Source organism: Urocitellus parryii, chromosome 5 (assembly GCF_045843805.1).
Source record: "Urocitellus parryii isolate mUroPar1 chromosome 5, mUroPar1.hap1, whole genome shotgun sequence".
NCBI lineage: Eukaryota > Metazoa > Chordata > Mammalia > Rodentia > Sciuridae > Urocitellus > Urocitellus parryii.
This window is the reverse complement of record NC_135535.1, coordinates 16,866,423-16,882,756: the sequence shown is the minus strand read 5'-3', so window position 1 is coordinate 16,882,756 and position 16,334 is coordinate 16,866,423. Positions and strand designations below refer to the sequence as shown.

Here is a 16,334-nt window from a genome sequence, read left to right as displayed (position 1 = left end):
AAACATATATCTGAACAAAGACCTATGTTCATAGCAGTTTCATGCACAACAGCCCCAAACTGGAAACAAATGGATAAACCAACTGTGATGTATTTGCACACTGGAATACCTTCAGCAATAAAAAGAAGCAAACTCCTAATACATGGAAGAGTAGCAAGAAGTTTCAAAAATATGTTGCATAGGGCTAGAGACATAGCTCAGTGGTAGAGCACTTGCCTAGCATATGTAAGGCCCCGAGTTTAATCCCCAGCACCACACAAATGAGACAAAAATATGTTGAATAAAAGCATACTACAAAGACTATATATGCATTTGTATGAAATTCTAGAAAAGGGAAATGTAATTTATAGTGACAGATCCCTGGTTGTGGGGAGCTGGGGATGGCAGGGAACTGACGGTAAAGGAGCACAAGGGGACCTATCAGAGGGGAAGGTTATGTGCAGACGCCAGGACTTCCGAGGCTCCACACTGTGTGTATTGTACTGTACCTCCATGGACATTCACTACACACCTAATGTTGATTTTTAGTTGTCTTTACAGGTTGCAGATTTCATCCTTATATATTGAGTAGTGTTGTGCAGCAAGAGCCCACAGCCAGGGGTCACCGAGTGACAGCCTACAGGTCAAATCTGGCCTTATATGGCTCGCAGCTAACAGTTCTACTTTTCACATTAAAAAAAATCAAAGAAAAACTTTTGTGACACGTGAACATTTTATGAAATTCATTTTTCAGCATTCATAAAATCTGTCAGAACATAGCAGTACTCATTTAGATATTGTCTATGGTTAATCCGCACCATCGTGGCACGGCTGAATCCGTAGAACATCTGACCTGCATGGCCTAAAATATTCTGTTTTTTTTTTTTTTTTGTACTGGGAATTGTACCCCGGGGTGGTGCTTTACCACTGAGCCACCTTCCCCAGCTCTTACTGATCGGAGAAAGGGTCTCCCTAAGTTGCTTAGGGCCTCGCTAAGTTGCTGAAGCTGGCCTGGCACTTGTGGTCCTCCTGCCTCAGCCTCCCACATTGCTGGAGTTACAGGGGTGGATCACCACGCCTGGCCTAAAATGTTCACTATCTGGCCCTTTATAGAAAAAATTTGCTGGTCACTGCCATAGCATATAGGACCTCTTCCTGTCACCTTCCATTAACAAATAATGGAAATGACGAGGTTAAGTTCTCAATTCTTTAATTTATCCTCCGATAAGGAGACAGACTTTGGAGTAGTTCAAATCTTATACCACTTAACTATTTAATATCACTTTGGGTAATTTTTTAAGCTCTCGATTTCTCACATTTATCACTTGGAAAGACGATGCACATCTCAGAGGACTGCTGACAGGCTTGAGATGATATAAACTAAATACATGCCACTTGGCAGCTGATCAGCACTTGACAAGCGGTAGTTCATGCCTCCTCCCAAGTGAGGTACTGAGGAAGAGTGACTGGTCAAACAGTGAGAAAGAACACCTGGTCAGCCACCAGCCAGTCTCCCGCTCCTCCTAGCCTGGTCCTCATCCTGGCTGAAGTGTGTCACCCACTTCCCTTCCTTGTATTCACATCAACCCCTGTCTCAGCACTGAATGCGGCCATACTCCCCAGGTCGACTCTTTGGCTTCTTTTGCTTGACGTTATGGTCATGAGACTCCAGATGCTGCGAATAACTTATTATGTAGAGTTCTAAATCACTGATTACACCGTGGGGTAATACTTTACTGTGAAATGTTATTTACTTTCAAAAATAACTTGAAGGGTTAGCATTATCTTCAAATGACTGTTAAGATAGCTACACTGTTACAATAGCCAAGCGGTCATTCCTAGAATACTTTATTAGTCCTGATTGAGCATGTAATTCTACATTTTAAAAACCTATCTTCAAATTCTTCACCTCACCCATAGATCTGTTTATTCTTCTAGATAAAAATCCTTATCTAGTGCTTGCACTATTACTCAAAGTTCATGAACTATATCTTTAATCTAATTTAACAAATATTTACTTATGCCTAAATAGAAAATGCTATCATTAAAATTTCTGGAACATTCAAATAAGAATAAGACACAGTTTTTGCTCCCAATGAGATCAGAGTCTAAATGATGGCATGCAACTGAAATGCCTAAAACAACCCAAGAGTAATTCAAACGAAATGTCCATGTTACACGTCTGTACTGTGCCAGGCAGGGGGCTGGGAGCTGAGGCTACGGGGACCAACTGAACACAGTCCTGGGGACCCTGAGCTGGCCACATCCTTTGCTATCTGTCCTCTAGAACAATGGAAGAGGCTTTGGCAGAGCTGGCAGGCAGCTCGTTAGAGAACCCAGAACGGGCTCGCTGAGAAGTGGGTGATCCCTGGCAAGGGACCATTAACCCAAGAGTCTCAGAACAAAGAGGTGGCTACATAAAACACACAGCTTCCACCCAAGACCAAGGACAAACCTCTTCTCGGGCGCGTCACACTCCGCATTCTTGTCTTTATGGAGGACACCTCTTGGGCAACTCCAGGCTTCTTCTTCCTACTTTGGACTTTCTTTCGCCAACCAAAAACACAGCCACACTTCAAGCTGTGTCTGAAAAGAAGCAACCTAAAGCCAAACTACAAGATAAGTCGGCCTGGCTTCTTCGGGAACCACTAACACTCACTTTCTTGGTCAGGCCTGAAAAATCTTAGGTCTTGATAGTGAAGTGCCTTCCTGCCCCCTCTTAAACCATTTCTAATTGTTCCTGGCTGGGCACAGTGGTGCATGCTTGGGAGGCTGAGGCAGGAGAATCACAAGTTCCAGACCAACCTGGGCAACTTAGTGAGTCCCTCAACAACTTAGCAAGATCCTGTCTCAAAAAAAAAAAAAAAAAAAAGCTAAAAAGGACTGAGGATGGTAGCTCAGTGGAAAAGCACTCCTGGGTTCAATGCCCTACTTCCATTCCCACCCCCCAAAAAATAGTACCCCCAAATTTTATTTCTAAATATTCCTATTTTTCTCAGTCATTTAACGTTTGTTATTCAGAGTCTCAAATGCTTTTGCACAGCTACTATCCTGGCCAATGTTTCAACAAACAATTCAAAGGAGGGAGGGAGGGAGAGAGGGAGAGAGGGAGAGAGAGAGAGAGAGAGAGAGAGAGAGAGAGAGAGAGAGAGAAGAAGAAGAAGAAGAAGAAGAGGAGGAGGAGGAGGAGGAGGAGGAGGAGGAGGAGGAGGAGGAGGAGGAGGAGGAGGAGGAGGAGGAGGAGGGAAATTGTGCTAATTTACACTTTTCACTGAAAATCAGATCTTCATAAATAAAACCGCATCCTCCAGGAGCATGCGCAGAGGGCCAGGCCTGGACAGGGCTTAATGACTTCTGCGGCTTTAGCTGGGTTAGCAGCAAAGGAAGGGATGAGAATAAAATGCCCCCACAAGCCTAGGAAAGGACCTGGTTAGCCAGGGAAACCAGGAGCCACCAGGGCTGGTTTTAAATTCAACCCATCAATAAACAACTCGCCTCAGTAAACACGCTTCAGCAGCTAGAATATCACAACAGCTGATTAGGAACCAATCCATTCCAATAAGCACCCAGTGAGTGCCAGCTAAGCATCAGTGACACCAGTGACCTCGCTTCTACAGAGGACATCCGTGCACTCATGCTTTTTGGCATCTGCCAGTCCCTGAAGTTGCTTCCTAAGACTCGACACAAGATCTGTCATCTGCTCTGTGCATGCCCAAGCCCAGGGCAGCTCCCTGGCAAGAGTAAGTAAAAACTCCACCATGACGGTCTCGTATCCTTTGATGCTCTTTAAGTTTCCCTTTTCATAAACACAAAAATCTTTTGCTCTAATATATATTTCCTTAGATGGTATAAAAATAAAAATATAGGGCTCTATAGCGGAGCACTTGCCTGGCATGCAGGAGGCCCCAGCTCTGAAAAAATAGATCACCTTTGTGATGCTGAATATGGAAATTTTAGCTTAAAATTTAAAAATGGTATGGTACAAATGCTTATTCTTAAAAAATATATCTATTTTTAGATATATTTATAATGTATAGATACATTGCTAAATTTCAGAATCATTCAGGTTGGTATTTTTATTTATTTATTTAGGTAAATATTCTGAGCTCGTAACCAACCAAGGTTTTCTTCTGGCAAATGTCCTGAATAATGGTTTCCATGCTTTTTAATTAAGTGCTTCCACATGGCTCTGTTGTAAGTGCTTCTGTAGAGGATGGGAAAATCCCTCTAAGCCGTGTCTGTGCTCCCAGCAGCTTTCGGGGAGCAGACAGCAGCATCCTAAACAGAATAAGAGATGATGGCTCAGCTTCTCAGCGTCTCCGGCTCTGCCTCCAACAACTTGATGAGAAGGAAAAGGGCCCTTCCCAAAGCCCGCTCCACAGGGATCCAGCATGCTGGGCCTCTAACCAGGCTGCCATGCACCTGATCTGTGCATTTGTGCCCTGGAGCCCCAACATACCTATCATGAATATGCATTTAGGAAAGTCTCGATTTCAAGGCCCCCAACCTAAGCTCTGACAGGCTGGTCGTACTATTGTATCACAAAAGCAAAAAAAAAAAAAAAAAAATGCAATCTCAAGACGTCTAACAGGAATCTCAAAATTTTACCTACTTTAAATTCTAGCTTTAAGATAAATGCACTACTTAACTCTCAAAGTTTAAGTAGATATTTTAACAATAAGAGAATAAACTAAAATTCTGTGGGTCCCCCCTCAGGTCTCCTTTATCTTTCTTGATGCATCCTCCTCAGCCCAACCTGACAGATGGAAGCCAACCCAGAGGCAGGAGGGTCACGTGGAAAGAATAAAGAGATCCTTGCTTTACAGCTGGAAATGTGGTAAGAAGTTACAGAGAATGTGAATCTGTAACCTGTTAAAATGCCCCGCCTGCTCTTTCCCCTGAGATGCCATCTTGAAATAGGAGTCAAATTAGAACCATAATAAAAAGACCTCACTATTTGATTTAATGGGGGACTACTATGTGCCAGGTACTTGAATATCATAACTACTGCACAAAGAGGAAGCATTTTACCAGCAAGGACGATAAAACTCCAAGGAATATAGTAATTTTCCAAGGGTCACTAATTAGCTTGCTCAGCTACTGGGTGGTGGTCTCAAGATTCCAGTCACGGTCCTGTGGCCACTACATAGCTCTGTCTTCTTTACTTAGAGGAGTGACTCCAGGGGTGGAATGGGGAGGGGACAAATGGATATGTGGTGGGGGCTCTTAACGCTGGCTCCATAGGTTCTGATCCTCCACTGCCACCCAAAGAGACTCACTGTCCCAGCACTCCAGAACTATTGATGATCACAGTGCAGCTGGGGTGGTGACACTACAGTAACAAAATGACGACAGAACACATGTATGACCGAGCTTCGTCCTCACAGCCACCATGTTCAAGCGAGGCTGCTCTCGGCCTCTTTGTCCAGTTGGGAAAACACAGTCTCCGGGAGGTGACTCTGCCTAGGGTGACGCAGGTAGGGAGTGGTGGGAGCCAAAGCCACTGTGCCCCAGAAAAGCATCAGACCTCTCGAGCTTGCTGGGAGTGGAAACATCGCTGAAAGTCACCAACCATCCTACAGAATAATCCAGGTTCCTTAGTCTGCTCTCGAGATCCTTCCTGACCTTGCCACAACCTTAGTGTCCAACCTGCTTCCCGTCACTCCTTCCACAACCCCAGGCCCCAGGCCATTTCTTGCCGATTTCCACAAATGCCCCGAGTTTTCCCACTTACCTAATGATACTCCTTTACGCTGACGGGGCCTTTTCTAGGGACTCCACAAAGCAAAACGTTAAGCATTAGAAACCCTCCCTCCCCACTGGAAAGGATGCTCCCTCTCCTGCGGACCCACAGCGCTGTCCTGCTCTCAGATTTCCCCTCTCGGTAGCATTCTTACTGGGGGGCAGAGACCCCGTGTCAACTCTGAACTGAAAGCCCTCCTGAGGTCAAGTGTCTGGCTGCGGGAAACAGGGAGACACAATGAGGCCAGAGAGGAGAGGCAGTGAGAGACCGTCCGGCTGCCCTCCCCAAATCCACACCCTTCACTACCAGCAAAACAGCCTCCAACTTATTTTTATTTATTATTTTTTACCCAAAAAATCAGGGATCAAACTCAGGGGCACTCGACCACTGAGCCACATCCCCAGTCCTATTTTTTACTTTATTTAGAGACAGGGACTCACTGAGGTGCTTGGCTCCTGGTTTCTGCCTGAGGCTGGCTTTCAACTTGCGATCCTCCTGCCTCAGCCTCCCGAGCTGCTGGGGCTACAGGCGTGCGCCTCTGTGCTGTCCACAACTCATCCTTATAAGGCTCTGGAGAAGATGCCCCATGGCTGTGTGACCTGAACAAGTCATGTCAACTGCCCCAGAACTTAACTTCCTGGGCTACTCTGAGAACTGAGTTTATGCATGTTAAGTGCCCAGAACAGCGCATGGCTCCTAACAAATATATTATTATTTTTCAAACTTACATAGATGAGAAAAGTAGCTCACATAATAAGCCACAAGAAGGGATCGGTCAAGACGGAAAAGTCTGGGCTGGGGAGGTGGCTCAGTGGTAAAGCGCTCACCTAGCCTGTGTGAGGCACTGGGTTCAATTCTCAGCACCACATATAAGTAAATAAATTAAACACAGTTCCATCAACAACTAAAAAAAATCTAAACAAACAAAAAAGATGGAAAAGTCCCAGAAGGAACAACTGTTGCGATGAATGGAGGAGAGGCTTAGAGGTGAGCATCAGGGGTATTTTCCCCTAAGAAGTCACAGATCAAGAGGGGAAGTGAGGGTTGAGGATATAGCCCAGTTGGTAAAGCGCTTGCCTCACACGTACAAGGCCCTGAGTTTGATTCCCAGCACCACACACACACACACAAAAAAGTGGGGGGGATGCAACTGAACACTATAAAATAACAAGTCAAATGGTGGCAGAAATAGGAAAATACACCCCATCCAGGTAAAATGTAAAGACAGAATTGGAGTCCACCTGGGACCCAAAGAAGATGGTATTAGGTCAAAGAAATTTAAAAACTGATCTTTAAAAATTGATTATTTTTTTCTGACTTAAAAAGAGACCAACTCAAAATCAGCTATTTAGACTGATTTTGAGTTGGTCTCTTTTTAAGAGGGGCTTAAAGGGGCTGATCTGCCCTCTTTGCTTGGAATACATTGTTTTTGAGGAAAACATTTAATGTATCACCTGGATTTTAAGGATAATCCATAAAAGTCAATTTAATGTAATATTACTTCAGTAGTAATTATAGATTGCTTTACTATTAATAGACTATTTTGATTAGCAGGTTATTTTAATATTAACATATACATTACTAATTATGGACAACAATGCCTTTGTAACAAACCATCTTTCCTTCAGGAATGGGACTCATAAATCCTGCATCAAGGCTGAGGCCAGGCATACGCCTGTAATCCCAGTGGCTCAGGAGGTTGAGGCAGGAGGATCGCAAGTTCAAAGCCAGCCTCAGCAAAAGCAAGGCACTAAGCAGCTCAGTGAGACCCAGTCTCTAAGTAAAATACAAAATAGGGCTAGGGATGTGGCTCCATGGTCGAGTACCCCTGAGTTCAATCCCTGGGTACCCTCCTCCCCAAAAAAGAATGCAGGCCTAGGGGCTAGGATTGGCTCTGTGGCAGAGTACTTGTCCCCCATGTATGAGGCACTGGGTTCGATCCTCAGCACCACACTAAAAAATAAAAATAAATAAATAAAGGTATTGTGTCCATCTACACCATATATATATATATATATATATATATATATATATTTTTTTTTTTTTTTTTAATGCAGACTGAGACTGAGTGCTGACAGCGAGGGCACTGTCCCTCTGGGACTGCCCAGGTTACAAAGGTTCGTACTGGCCACCCTAATTATCAACACCCCCTTCACTGTCAGAAGTACTGTGGTTCCCTTAGGGACAGTCTCTCCCCCTGCGGGACAGGTGAGAACACTAACTGTGTGGCGTAGCTGAGCTCGTGGAGTTGGGGATCTCCTGGTGCAGCAGTCCTGTTGTCACGCTGCAGGGACTCACCAACAGCAAGATGCTGGTGAGGACTGTATGTCAGGATGTGGGGCACCAGAAATACCCATGATGCACAAGTTCCCAGGAGTGAAGGGCCCCCACTCCAGAGGGACTTGATGGGGCCAAAGGCTGGGGGCTGAGGGGCGTGGGGGTTCCTGCTCTGTCTCTGAAGCCTCATGTCCCTTTTCATGGCACCTGCTCACAGCTGCTGCCCGCCCCCTCCCCTGGTATGGAAAAGACACGAGGAAACACGGAGTCGCTGTGGAAGTGAAGGTGAGGTTTTTCCACCTTTAGGTTTGGGAGAAGGCAAGGCCAGAGTGGTTCCTAAAGCCCAGGACACCGAGAGAAGAGCAAGAAAGGAACGAGTGTCAAAGATGGCGAGTGGAGAGGGGAGGAGAGGGGCCTCGACACGACACGGGGTGAGCAGCTCTGACAACAAGGGAACAGAACTGTCCAGCCACAGCGATCGGGAGGCGAGTGGCCGCTGCCATCACCAGAAACTTGTGGGTTCCAGGAAGCCACCAAGCACATGAGACGTCACCCCAGCCTCGTCACAATCCCCAGATGCACCCAAAGACTGCAGGAAGCCTGCCCGAGATCACCACGGAGGTTCAGGCCAGGCCTGACTGCGAGGGCTCGAGATCTCCCTGGAGCTCCGCTGTGGGGCTGATCTGCCCTCTCTGCTCCGTCCTCTGCAGGTGACATGTGATTAGATAGTTTGGTTCATAACTTTTTTTTCTTCTGTGGAAAATATTTATTTTTATGTCTTTCTAGTTAATTGACACTGAACCATGTGGATGTGACCTCAGAACTACGGCGCTGTCACTGCTCCTTTGGGTAAGTCTGTAGAGGTCAAGGTCCACGTTTGCACCCCAAACGTGTTCAACCAGCTGAGAAACGGAAGACATGGCTCTTAATTCGAACCATTAGTGTCATGGCGTGTTCATGTTAGAAACATACTTCAATGCCATAAACTTTCATTATTTGTAACACAGAAACACTCATTAGGAAATTATTAGCCAACATCCTGATTATAAATTTCATTATAAGGAGCACTCATTTCCTTGCTTAAGGTGGGCTTGGGCTTTGCTGAGAACAATTTTTTTCTTCAGAATATTAATCTGTTGGGATATATAGGAAAGTACAATTTGTATGTAAGTATAAAACTTAAAAAAACAAATATTACCTTTTGAAAGGTAGCAAAAGAGACTTTTGTTTTTAAAATTATATTGAGCATTATTATTGTTAAGATCAGTTTTATACTCATTGATAATAAATCAGATTTCTCAGCAGCTGTAACATACACTCTGATCCCTCCTCTAAAAACTTGGTCTAGCACTCAAAAAGCTAAACACCTAAAAAACAAATAACCCAGTCAATAAATGGGCCAAGGACCTGAACAGACACTTCTCAGAAGATGATGCACAATCAATCAACAAATATATGAAAAAATGTTCACCATCACTCGCAATTAGAGAAATGCAAATCAAAACCACTCTAAGATTTCACCTCATTCCAGTCAGAATGGCAGCTATTATGCATAGAAACAACAATAAGTGTTGGTGAGGATGTGGGGAAAAAGGCACACTCATGCATTGCTGGTGGGGCTGCAAATTGGTGCAGCCAATCTGGAAAGCAGTATGGAGATTCTTTGGAAAATTGGGAATGGAACCACCATTTGACCCAGCTGTCCCTCTCCTCGTCTATACCTAAAGGACTTAAAAACAGCATACTACAGGGACATGGCCACATCAATGTTTATAGCAGCACAATTCACAATAGCTAAACTGTGGAGCAACCTAGATGCCCTTCAGTGGATGAATGGATAAAAAAATGTGGCATATATACACAATGGAATATTACTCAGCAATAAAAGAATAAAATCATGACATTTGCAGGTAAATGGTTGGAGTTAAAGAAGATAACGCTAAGTGAAGTTAGCCAATCCCCAAAAAATAAATGCTGGGCTGGGGTTGTGGCTCAGCAGTAGATGGCTCACCTAGTATGTGCTAGGCCCTAGGTTCCATCCTCAGCACCACATAAAAATAAAAATAAACATATTGTGTTTATCTACAACTAAAATTTTATATATATATATATATATATAAATATATTTATATATATATATAAAATATATTTATATATATATATAAAATATATTTATATATATATATATATAAAATATATTTATATATATATATATAAAATATAAACCTCCTCTGGTTTAAAAATATATATATATATATTTTAAACCAAATGCTGAATGTTTTCTCTGATAAAAGGAGCTGATTCATGGTAGAGTAGGGAGGGGGAGCATGGGAAGAATAGACAACTCTAGATAGGGTGGGGTGGGAGAGAATGGGAGGGGGCATGGTGTTAGAAATGATGGTGGAATGTGATGGACATTATTATCCAAAGTACTTGTAAAGACATAAATTGGTGTGAAAATACTTTATATACAACCAGAGATATGAAAAATTGTGCTCCATATGTGGAATAAGAATTATAATGCATTCCACTGAAATATATAAATAAAAAATTAATTTAAAAAATCGGTCTAGCATTTTCTTTTCTTTCTTTTTTTTTTTTTTTTTTTTGTAACAGGGATTGAACCCAGAGCACTTAACCACCAACCACATCCCCAGCCCCTTTTTCTAATATTTTATTAGAGACAGGGTCTTGCTGAGTGGCTCAGGGCCTCGCTAAGTTGCTGAGGCTGGCTTTGAATTCACAATCCTCCTGCCTCAGCCTCCTAAGTTGCAGTCTAACACTTTCTAAGGATGAAAGTCAGGAGTAGGCACAGGATTTATTTGACTATGATGTTCTGCAGGGCTTTCCTCTGTTGTTTCACGCATCTGGGTCTAACCCAAATCTAAGAGATCTTTTTTTGCGGGGGGTGGATTGAATGCAGGGGCACTCAACTACTGAGCCACATCCCAGCCCTGTTTTGTATTTCATTTAGAGACAGGGTCTCAACCGACTTACTCAGCACCTTGCTGTTACTGAGGCTGGCATTGAACTCAAGATCCTCCTCTGCCTCAGCCTCACGAGCCTTTGGGATTACAGGCGTGAGCCACTGCGCCTGGCCCCAAACAGAGATCTTTAAGAGATACCTTCAATTTCTTTTATACAGTGACTGATAAATCCTGATATTTATAATTTTCAACTTGATATACTGAGAATTTGTTGTCATTTTACTTTGAATGAAATATTTTGTCTCTCCCATGTGAGAACACAGATATGGCCAGGGGCAAACATTTTCTTTCTTTCTTTTTGGTAGCAAGGATTGAACTCCGGGAGCTTAACCACCGAGACGCATCCCCAGCCCTTTGTATTTTTAGAAAGGATTTCGCTAAGTTGCTGCGGGCTTGGCTAAATTGCTGAAGCTAGCTTTGAACTTGTCAACCTCCTGCCTCAGTCTCCGGAGCCACTGGGATTATAGGTATGTACCATCACGCCCAGCCTGGGGCAAACATTTTCTATAACCAAACTTTCGAGTGGAATTTGGTACTGCAAGAGTTTTAGTAGAGTTCTCTTTTTCCTCTTTAAAAATCACAATTATTAGCCTATATGAGCTGAAAAAAAAATGGATTTCTGTGTGACATTTTCATAAATGCATAAAACATACTTTATCCAATTTTCTCATGAAACAATCAGTGCCTAGAATAGACAATTAAAACTTTCATTTAAAAATTGTTTCAAATCATTGTTTACCAATTATAGGAATGAACATTTTGTAGGAATTCAATAGGCATCGAGGGTTAGCAAAGTCTCATTGTTCTTTTCCTTTTGAGATATTTTATAGTAGCAAAAAATTATGTTCCACATATCTAATCATCATTATAAAAATACAAATTATGATAGTGAAACAAAAGTGTTTTCATTTTTAATTAAAGCAGTGAAATAAATAAACAGTGCATTACAGAAGTCATGGGGCTGGATGGTCACAGGACCCTCAGGTTCAGATTACCCATCTCACTGCCGTCTGGCCCGGCTCTCCACCTACAGTTTGTCAAGGGAAATCTTTCTACTTCTTCTGGGAGATGTTACTCAAACCTCCGGTTTTGTCTTTTCACAAAGGATACACAGGTAAGATTTCTAGAACAGAGGAGGTCTGAGAGAAGCTATATTAAATAGGGAAATGCACCAAGATGTACTGCAGCTTCTTCTTAGCTCAAGAGACTGTCAGAACCTTTATTTGATTGATAGTCATCTCTGTATCTTGTGGGCTTATTATGCTATCAAGGTATTATGTCTTTGGAAAAGACTGTAGGGTGTAAGTCAAACAAAGAGACTGAAAACCCTCAAGATAGCAATATTCCCTTCCTCACATCTTAGGAGGAAGACCCACAAAGCCCATCGAAGCTTGGGACCCCACATTACGCTTTTGAATGAACAAATGAACAGCTTGGAGCAGTCAGAGAGCATGGCAGGAGGAATCTCTAACAGGGAAGGAACCCACCATCTCTAAGCTCGTGGAAGGAAGTGCGCTCCAGTTCTATGAAATCAGAACTGTGGGTTCCACGGACTAGTAAGAGGTAGATTAAAAAAAATAAATAGGTTCTGAAACCAACAATTGTGACCTTGACCACAGGTAGTCTTCTGGTAAATGCTGGCTGCTGGTACGAAGGTTATAATGATGAACAATTTAAAAACGCTCGCTGTCTCAATGTCCTGTGGGGAGGACCAAAGCCAAAAAGGCATGCTCTCCACCCTCGGGGAGGCAGGAATCCAAACAGGGAGAAGTTAAACATTAGAACGCTCCACCACAGAATCATCAGTCAAAACAGTTTTGGAATAAGAAGAGCAATACAGACTGAAACATGTGACTAAGAACTGGGATTTAAGCCAAGGTCCTGAATATTAATTTAACCCAGATCAAAAATGGAAGCCAATCAAGTAAAGAATATTAAAAAGTGAATCTGACTAAGTGGTCAATTCTCTGTCTTTAAAAAGTTATTTCTACTAGGTGTGGTGGAGCAACTCAGGAGGCGGAGGCAGGAGGATTACAAGTTCAAAGCCAGCCTCAGCAACTCAGCAAGGCCCTGTCTCAGGAAACAGAAAAAAAAGCAAGGCTGGGGATGTAGCTCAGTGGTAAAGCACCTCTGGGTTTAAAATCCAGTACCAAAAAATAAATAAATAAAAAACTATTTCTTAGGTTGGGTGTGTAGCTCAGCAGTAGAGCACTCATCTAGCAAGTGTGAGGCCCTCAGTTTCCTTTCCAGCACAGCAAAAAAAAAAAAAAAAAGTTATTTCCTTATGCTATATGTCTTTGAAATGATTGAATCAGGCTGAGAAAGGTCAAGCTCTTTTATCTAAACCTGGGGGGGGGGAGAGAGGGGGGGGAGAGGGAGGGAGGGAGGAGACACACTTGTGTATATGTGTATGTTAGTATCAAAGCAGAAAGATTTGATCTGAGAATTTATAATCTCGGATTCTATGTTATTCCATTGGAATAGCATGTAATGTCAAGCTGCAAATGCAGATCTATTATGTCACATAGCTGATTCTTGAGAAGAAAACACTTAAAACTCAAAATTGTAAAAGAAACATAAGAAAATCAACACCATAAAAGAATTAAAAACATGTTGCAATTGTCATTCAGAGATCAACTGCACACCACTTATAGTTCATATTTAACAACAACAATGCTATCAGCTGACAATTGTATAGCATCTACCATGCAGCAAACTTTAATCTTCAGAACCAGCTATGAAGTACACACTACTGTTCTTTCCATTTAATAGGAGAATTGCGACACGGACTGGCGATTACTCGTCCCCCCAACTCCAGTTTTACAACTTTCACTGGTGAGACTTTAGGTCAGAGGTTTTAAAAAGAGAGAGACATAAAGAGACTCTAATGCAGAATGAAATCTCATTTTTTTAAATAAACTCAGAAAAATGGCTTATATTCTTCATAGACTTCAGTGAAGTCGCACGTGATGCACACGGGCACAGAACAGTAAACATGAAGCCGCAAATCAATCTAGGGAGAGGCAGAGCTGTAAGCAGGGGCGTGCTCCAGAAACGGTACATTGTCAGCAGACCAAACCCGCCTCTGCCATTTCCCTCAGGACTGAGGGGAGCATCTTTGTTCATCACACACACACAGGAGTATCCCACGTAAATGATAATATGAGGCTGCATCATCTACTGCAATAAAAGTAACCAGCAATAAAAAAGCATTTGAAAGAAATTTGTCTCTGCTAAAAAGTAAAAAAATACTGCTCCCCAGGCAGAGTGAGCCACTTTTTTTCCAAGCTCTGAAAGCACTCTGCACACAGCTCTACCCGGTGGATTATCTGCTCGTGTGGCATCTTCCCACCAGATGAGTCCTTGACGGCAGGGTCTGGATTCATTGCTTCCAGGACTTCGGGACATCCTGCCTCTAACAGCACGGAGACTTAGGGAATGATAAAGGTGCTTTCTCACCACTGTTTCTACTCCACAATCTCTAAGAAGTTTTAGATCATCCATCTCTCTCAGCAAAAAACATCTGAACACACTTATTTAACTCTGTGATAATATAGTCTGTTAATTACTAATCATAAAAACAGAAGGAAATAGGTATTTTAAACACATGAGACGAAGAGATAAATAGAAGTGTTAATCTTTTCTTCCTATACAAAATGCACTGTTTTGCACGGACTTCGCTTTGAGAATCACTATTTCCATCAAAAGAACAAATCTCCCGTGGGGTTTGGTGAGAAGTCAGTCTACACATGAAAAGTACTCGGAGTGGAGCCTGACAGACAGGAAACACCAAGAATTCTACTAATTTCATTCAGATCAACATTTCCAATGCTGTTTCTTTTGATTGGAAAAATGTCCCTACCCTCCAGCTCCATCCCTAGACGACAAACCCCTTTAAGGCCAACTTCAAATGCTATCTCTTCAAGGTGTTATTTTAATCCACCTCTCATGGGGTTTGACTTTCTCACTGTAGGAGGCACCAGATCAACAAAGTGTAGTGAGAAGCCATGCCCAAGAAGCCAAAATAAAGAAAAAAAGAATAAGACATTGAGTGCAAGAGATACAAGGACCAAATAAGATTCCAGGAAGATAGAAGAAAGAAAATCAGCAAAAGATCTAAGAAATTTCCCCAGAACTGAAGAACATGAGTTTTTAGTTTGAAAGGTCAAATAGACAAAATATGCCCATACCAGATATATCAGCATGAAATTTAAGAATAATAAATAAAAACAGAAGCTCTTCCAAGCTTCTAGGAGATAAAAAGTTATAAATGATGGGATCAGCAGCAAGAGAAAAAGGCGATAAAGATCCTGAGGAAACAGAAGTCCACATCCAAGCTCCTCGAGGACAGTGGAGTCAAGCACCTGGAACATGCTAAAAAAAAAAAAGACTCCTGTGCGCACTTTGTCAAGAACCTATGGAAGATGGGTTCATACACACTACAGACTCAAAAAGGGAAGACGGGGATCCACAGAAAGGAAACCCCGAGGTTCTACACACAGACGACATTAGAGAGCTTACTGTCCTCAGATCCCATCAACACCAAGCCTGCAGCTGCCTTCTGACATGGCGATCCAGGACGTGCCTCTAGATGTTACTGTCATTGTTCTAAGGGAGTCTGAGCCCACAAGAGGCCTCCAGAGGCTTCGGCTCTTACCTGTAACACAGCAGCAAGCAGGTACACAACTACGAAGATCACGGTCAGCGAGGTGTGGCCGCTCTTCATCAGGTGGATGGTGTAGAGGAAGATCAGATGTCCGGGGATCACCAGAAGCAGGAGCACCTGGGCAGACTTATTATTTACTCCTGTGACAGAAAATGTAAATGTCACTAAAACAAAAACAGATTCTGGTTAATCATAATTCAGAATTATTAAAATTTGAGGATTGGGCTGGGGATGTGGCTCAAGCGGTGGCGCGCTCGCCTGGCATGCGTGCGGCCCGGGTTCGATCCTGAGCACCACATATAAACAAAGATGTTGTGTCTGCCAATAACTAATAAATAAATAAATATTAAAAAAAAAATTTGAGGATTAATTTCTAGTTACTACATCTCATAACATCAAATAAAGTTCAAGCATTAAAAATAAGTTTCAATTATTTACAATTTACTTATTTCTCTGAAATTTTCACTATTCGTTATATGTCATTAAATGAAAGGTGGTTGCTAAAAACTTGCAACGAAGAACATTAGTCATACTTAAGTATCTACCATAAAAACAGGGAAGACAAAAGAGAAAGTTCTTGAATGCTTTGATTTCATATATTCCTCTAGAATTCTATCACTGGTATTACAAAGGTGGGCATTTCTGATCTTTATTCAAAAGTCAAAAATCACACTTATATTCA

The 16,334-nt window shown here is 42.4% G+C and overlaps 1 protein-coding gene across 1 annotated transcript in view; it reads right to left on the bottom strand.

Annotated features, from left to right (window-relative positions):
* Positions 1-16,334, bottom strand: part of Slc41a2 (solute carrier family 41 member 2) — a 117,099-nt gene that overhangs the window by 17,553 nt on the left and 83,212 nt on the right. The window contains exon 10 of the mRNA XM_077798718.1: positions 15,644-15,792. Within this exon, the coding sequence (XP_077654844.1) occupies positions 15,644-15,792 (149 nt within the window). The remainder of the gene's footprint in view (positions 1-15,643; positions 15,793-16,334) is intronic.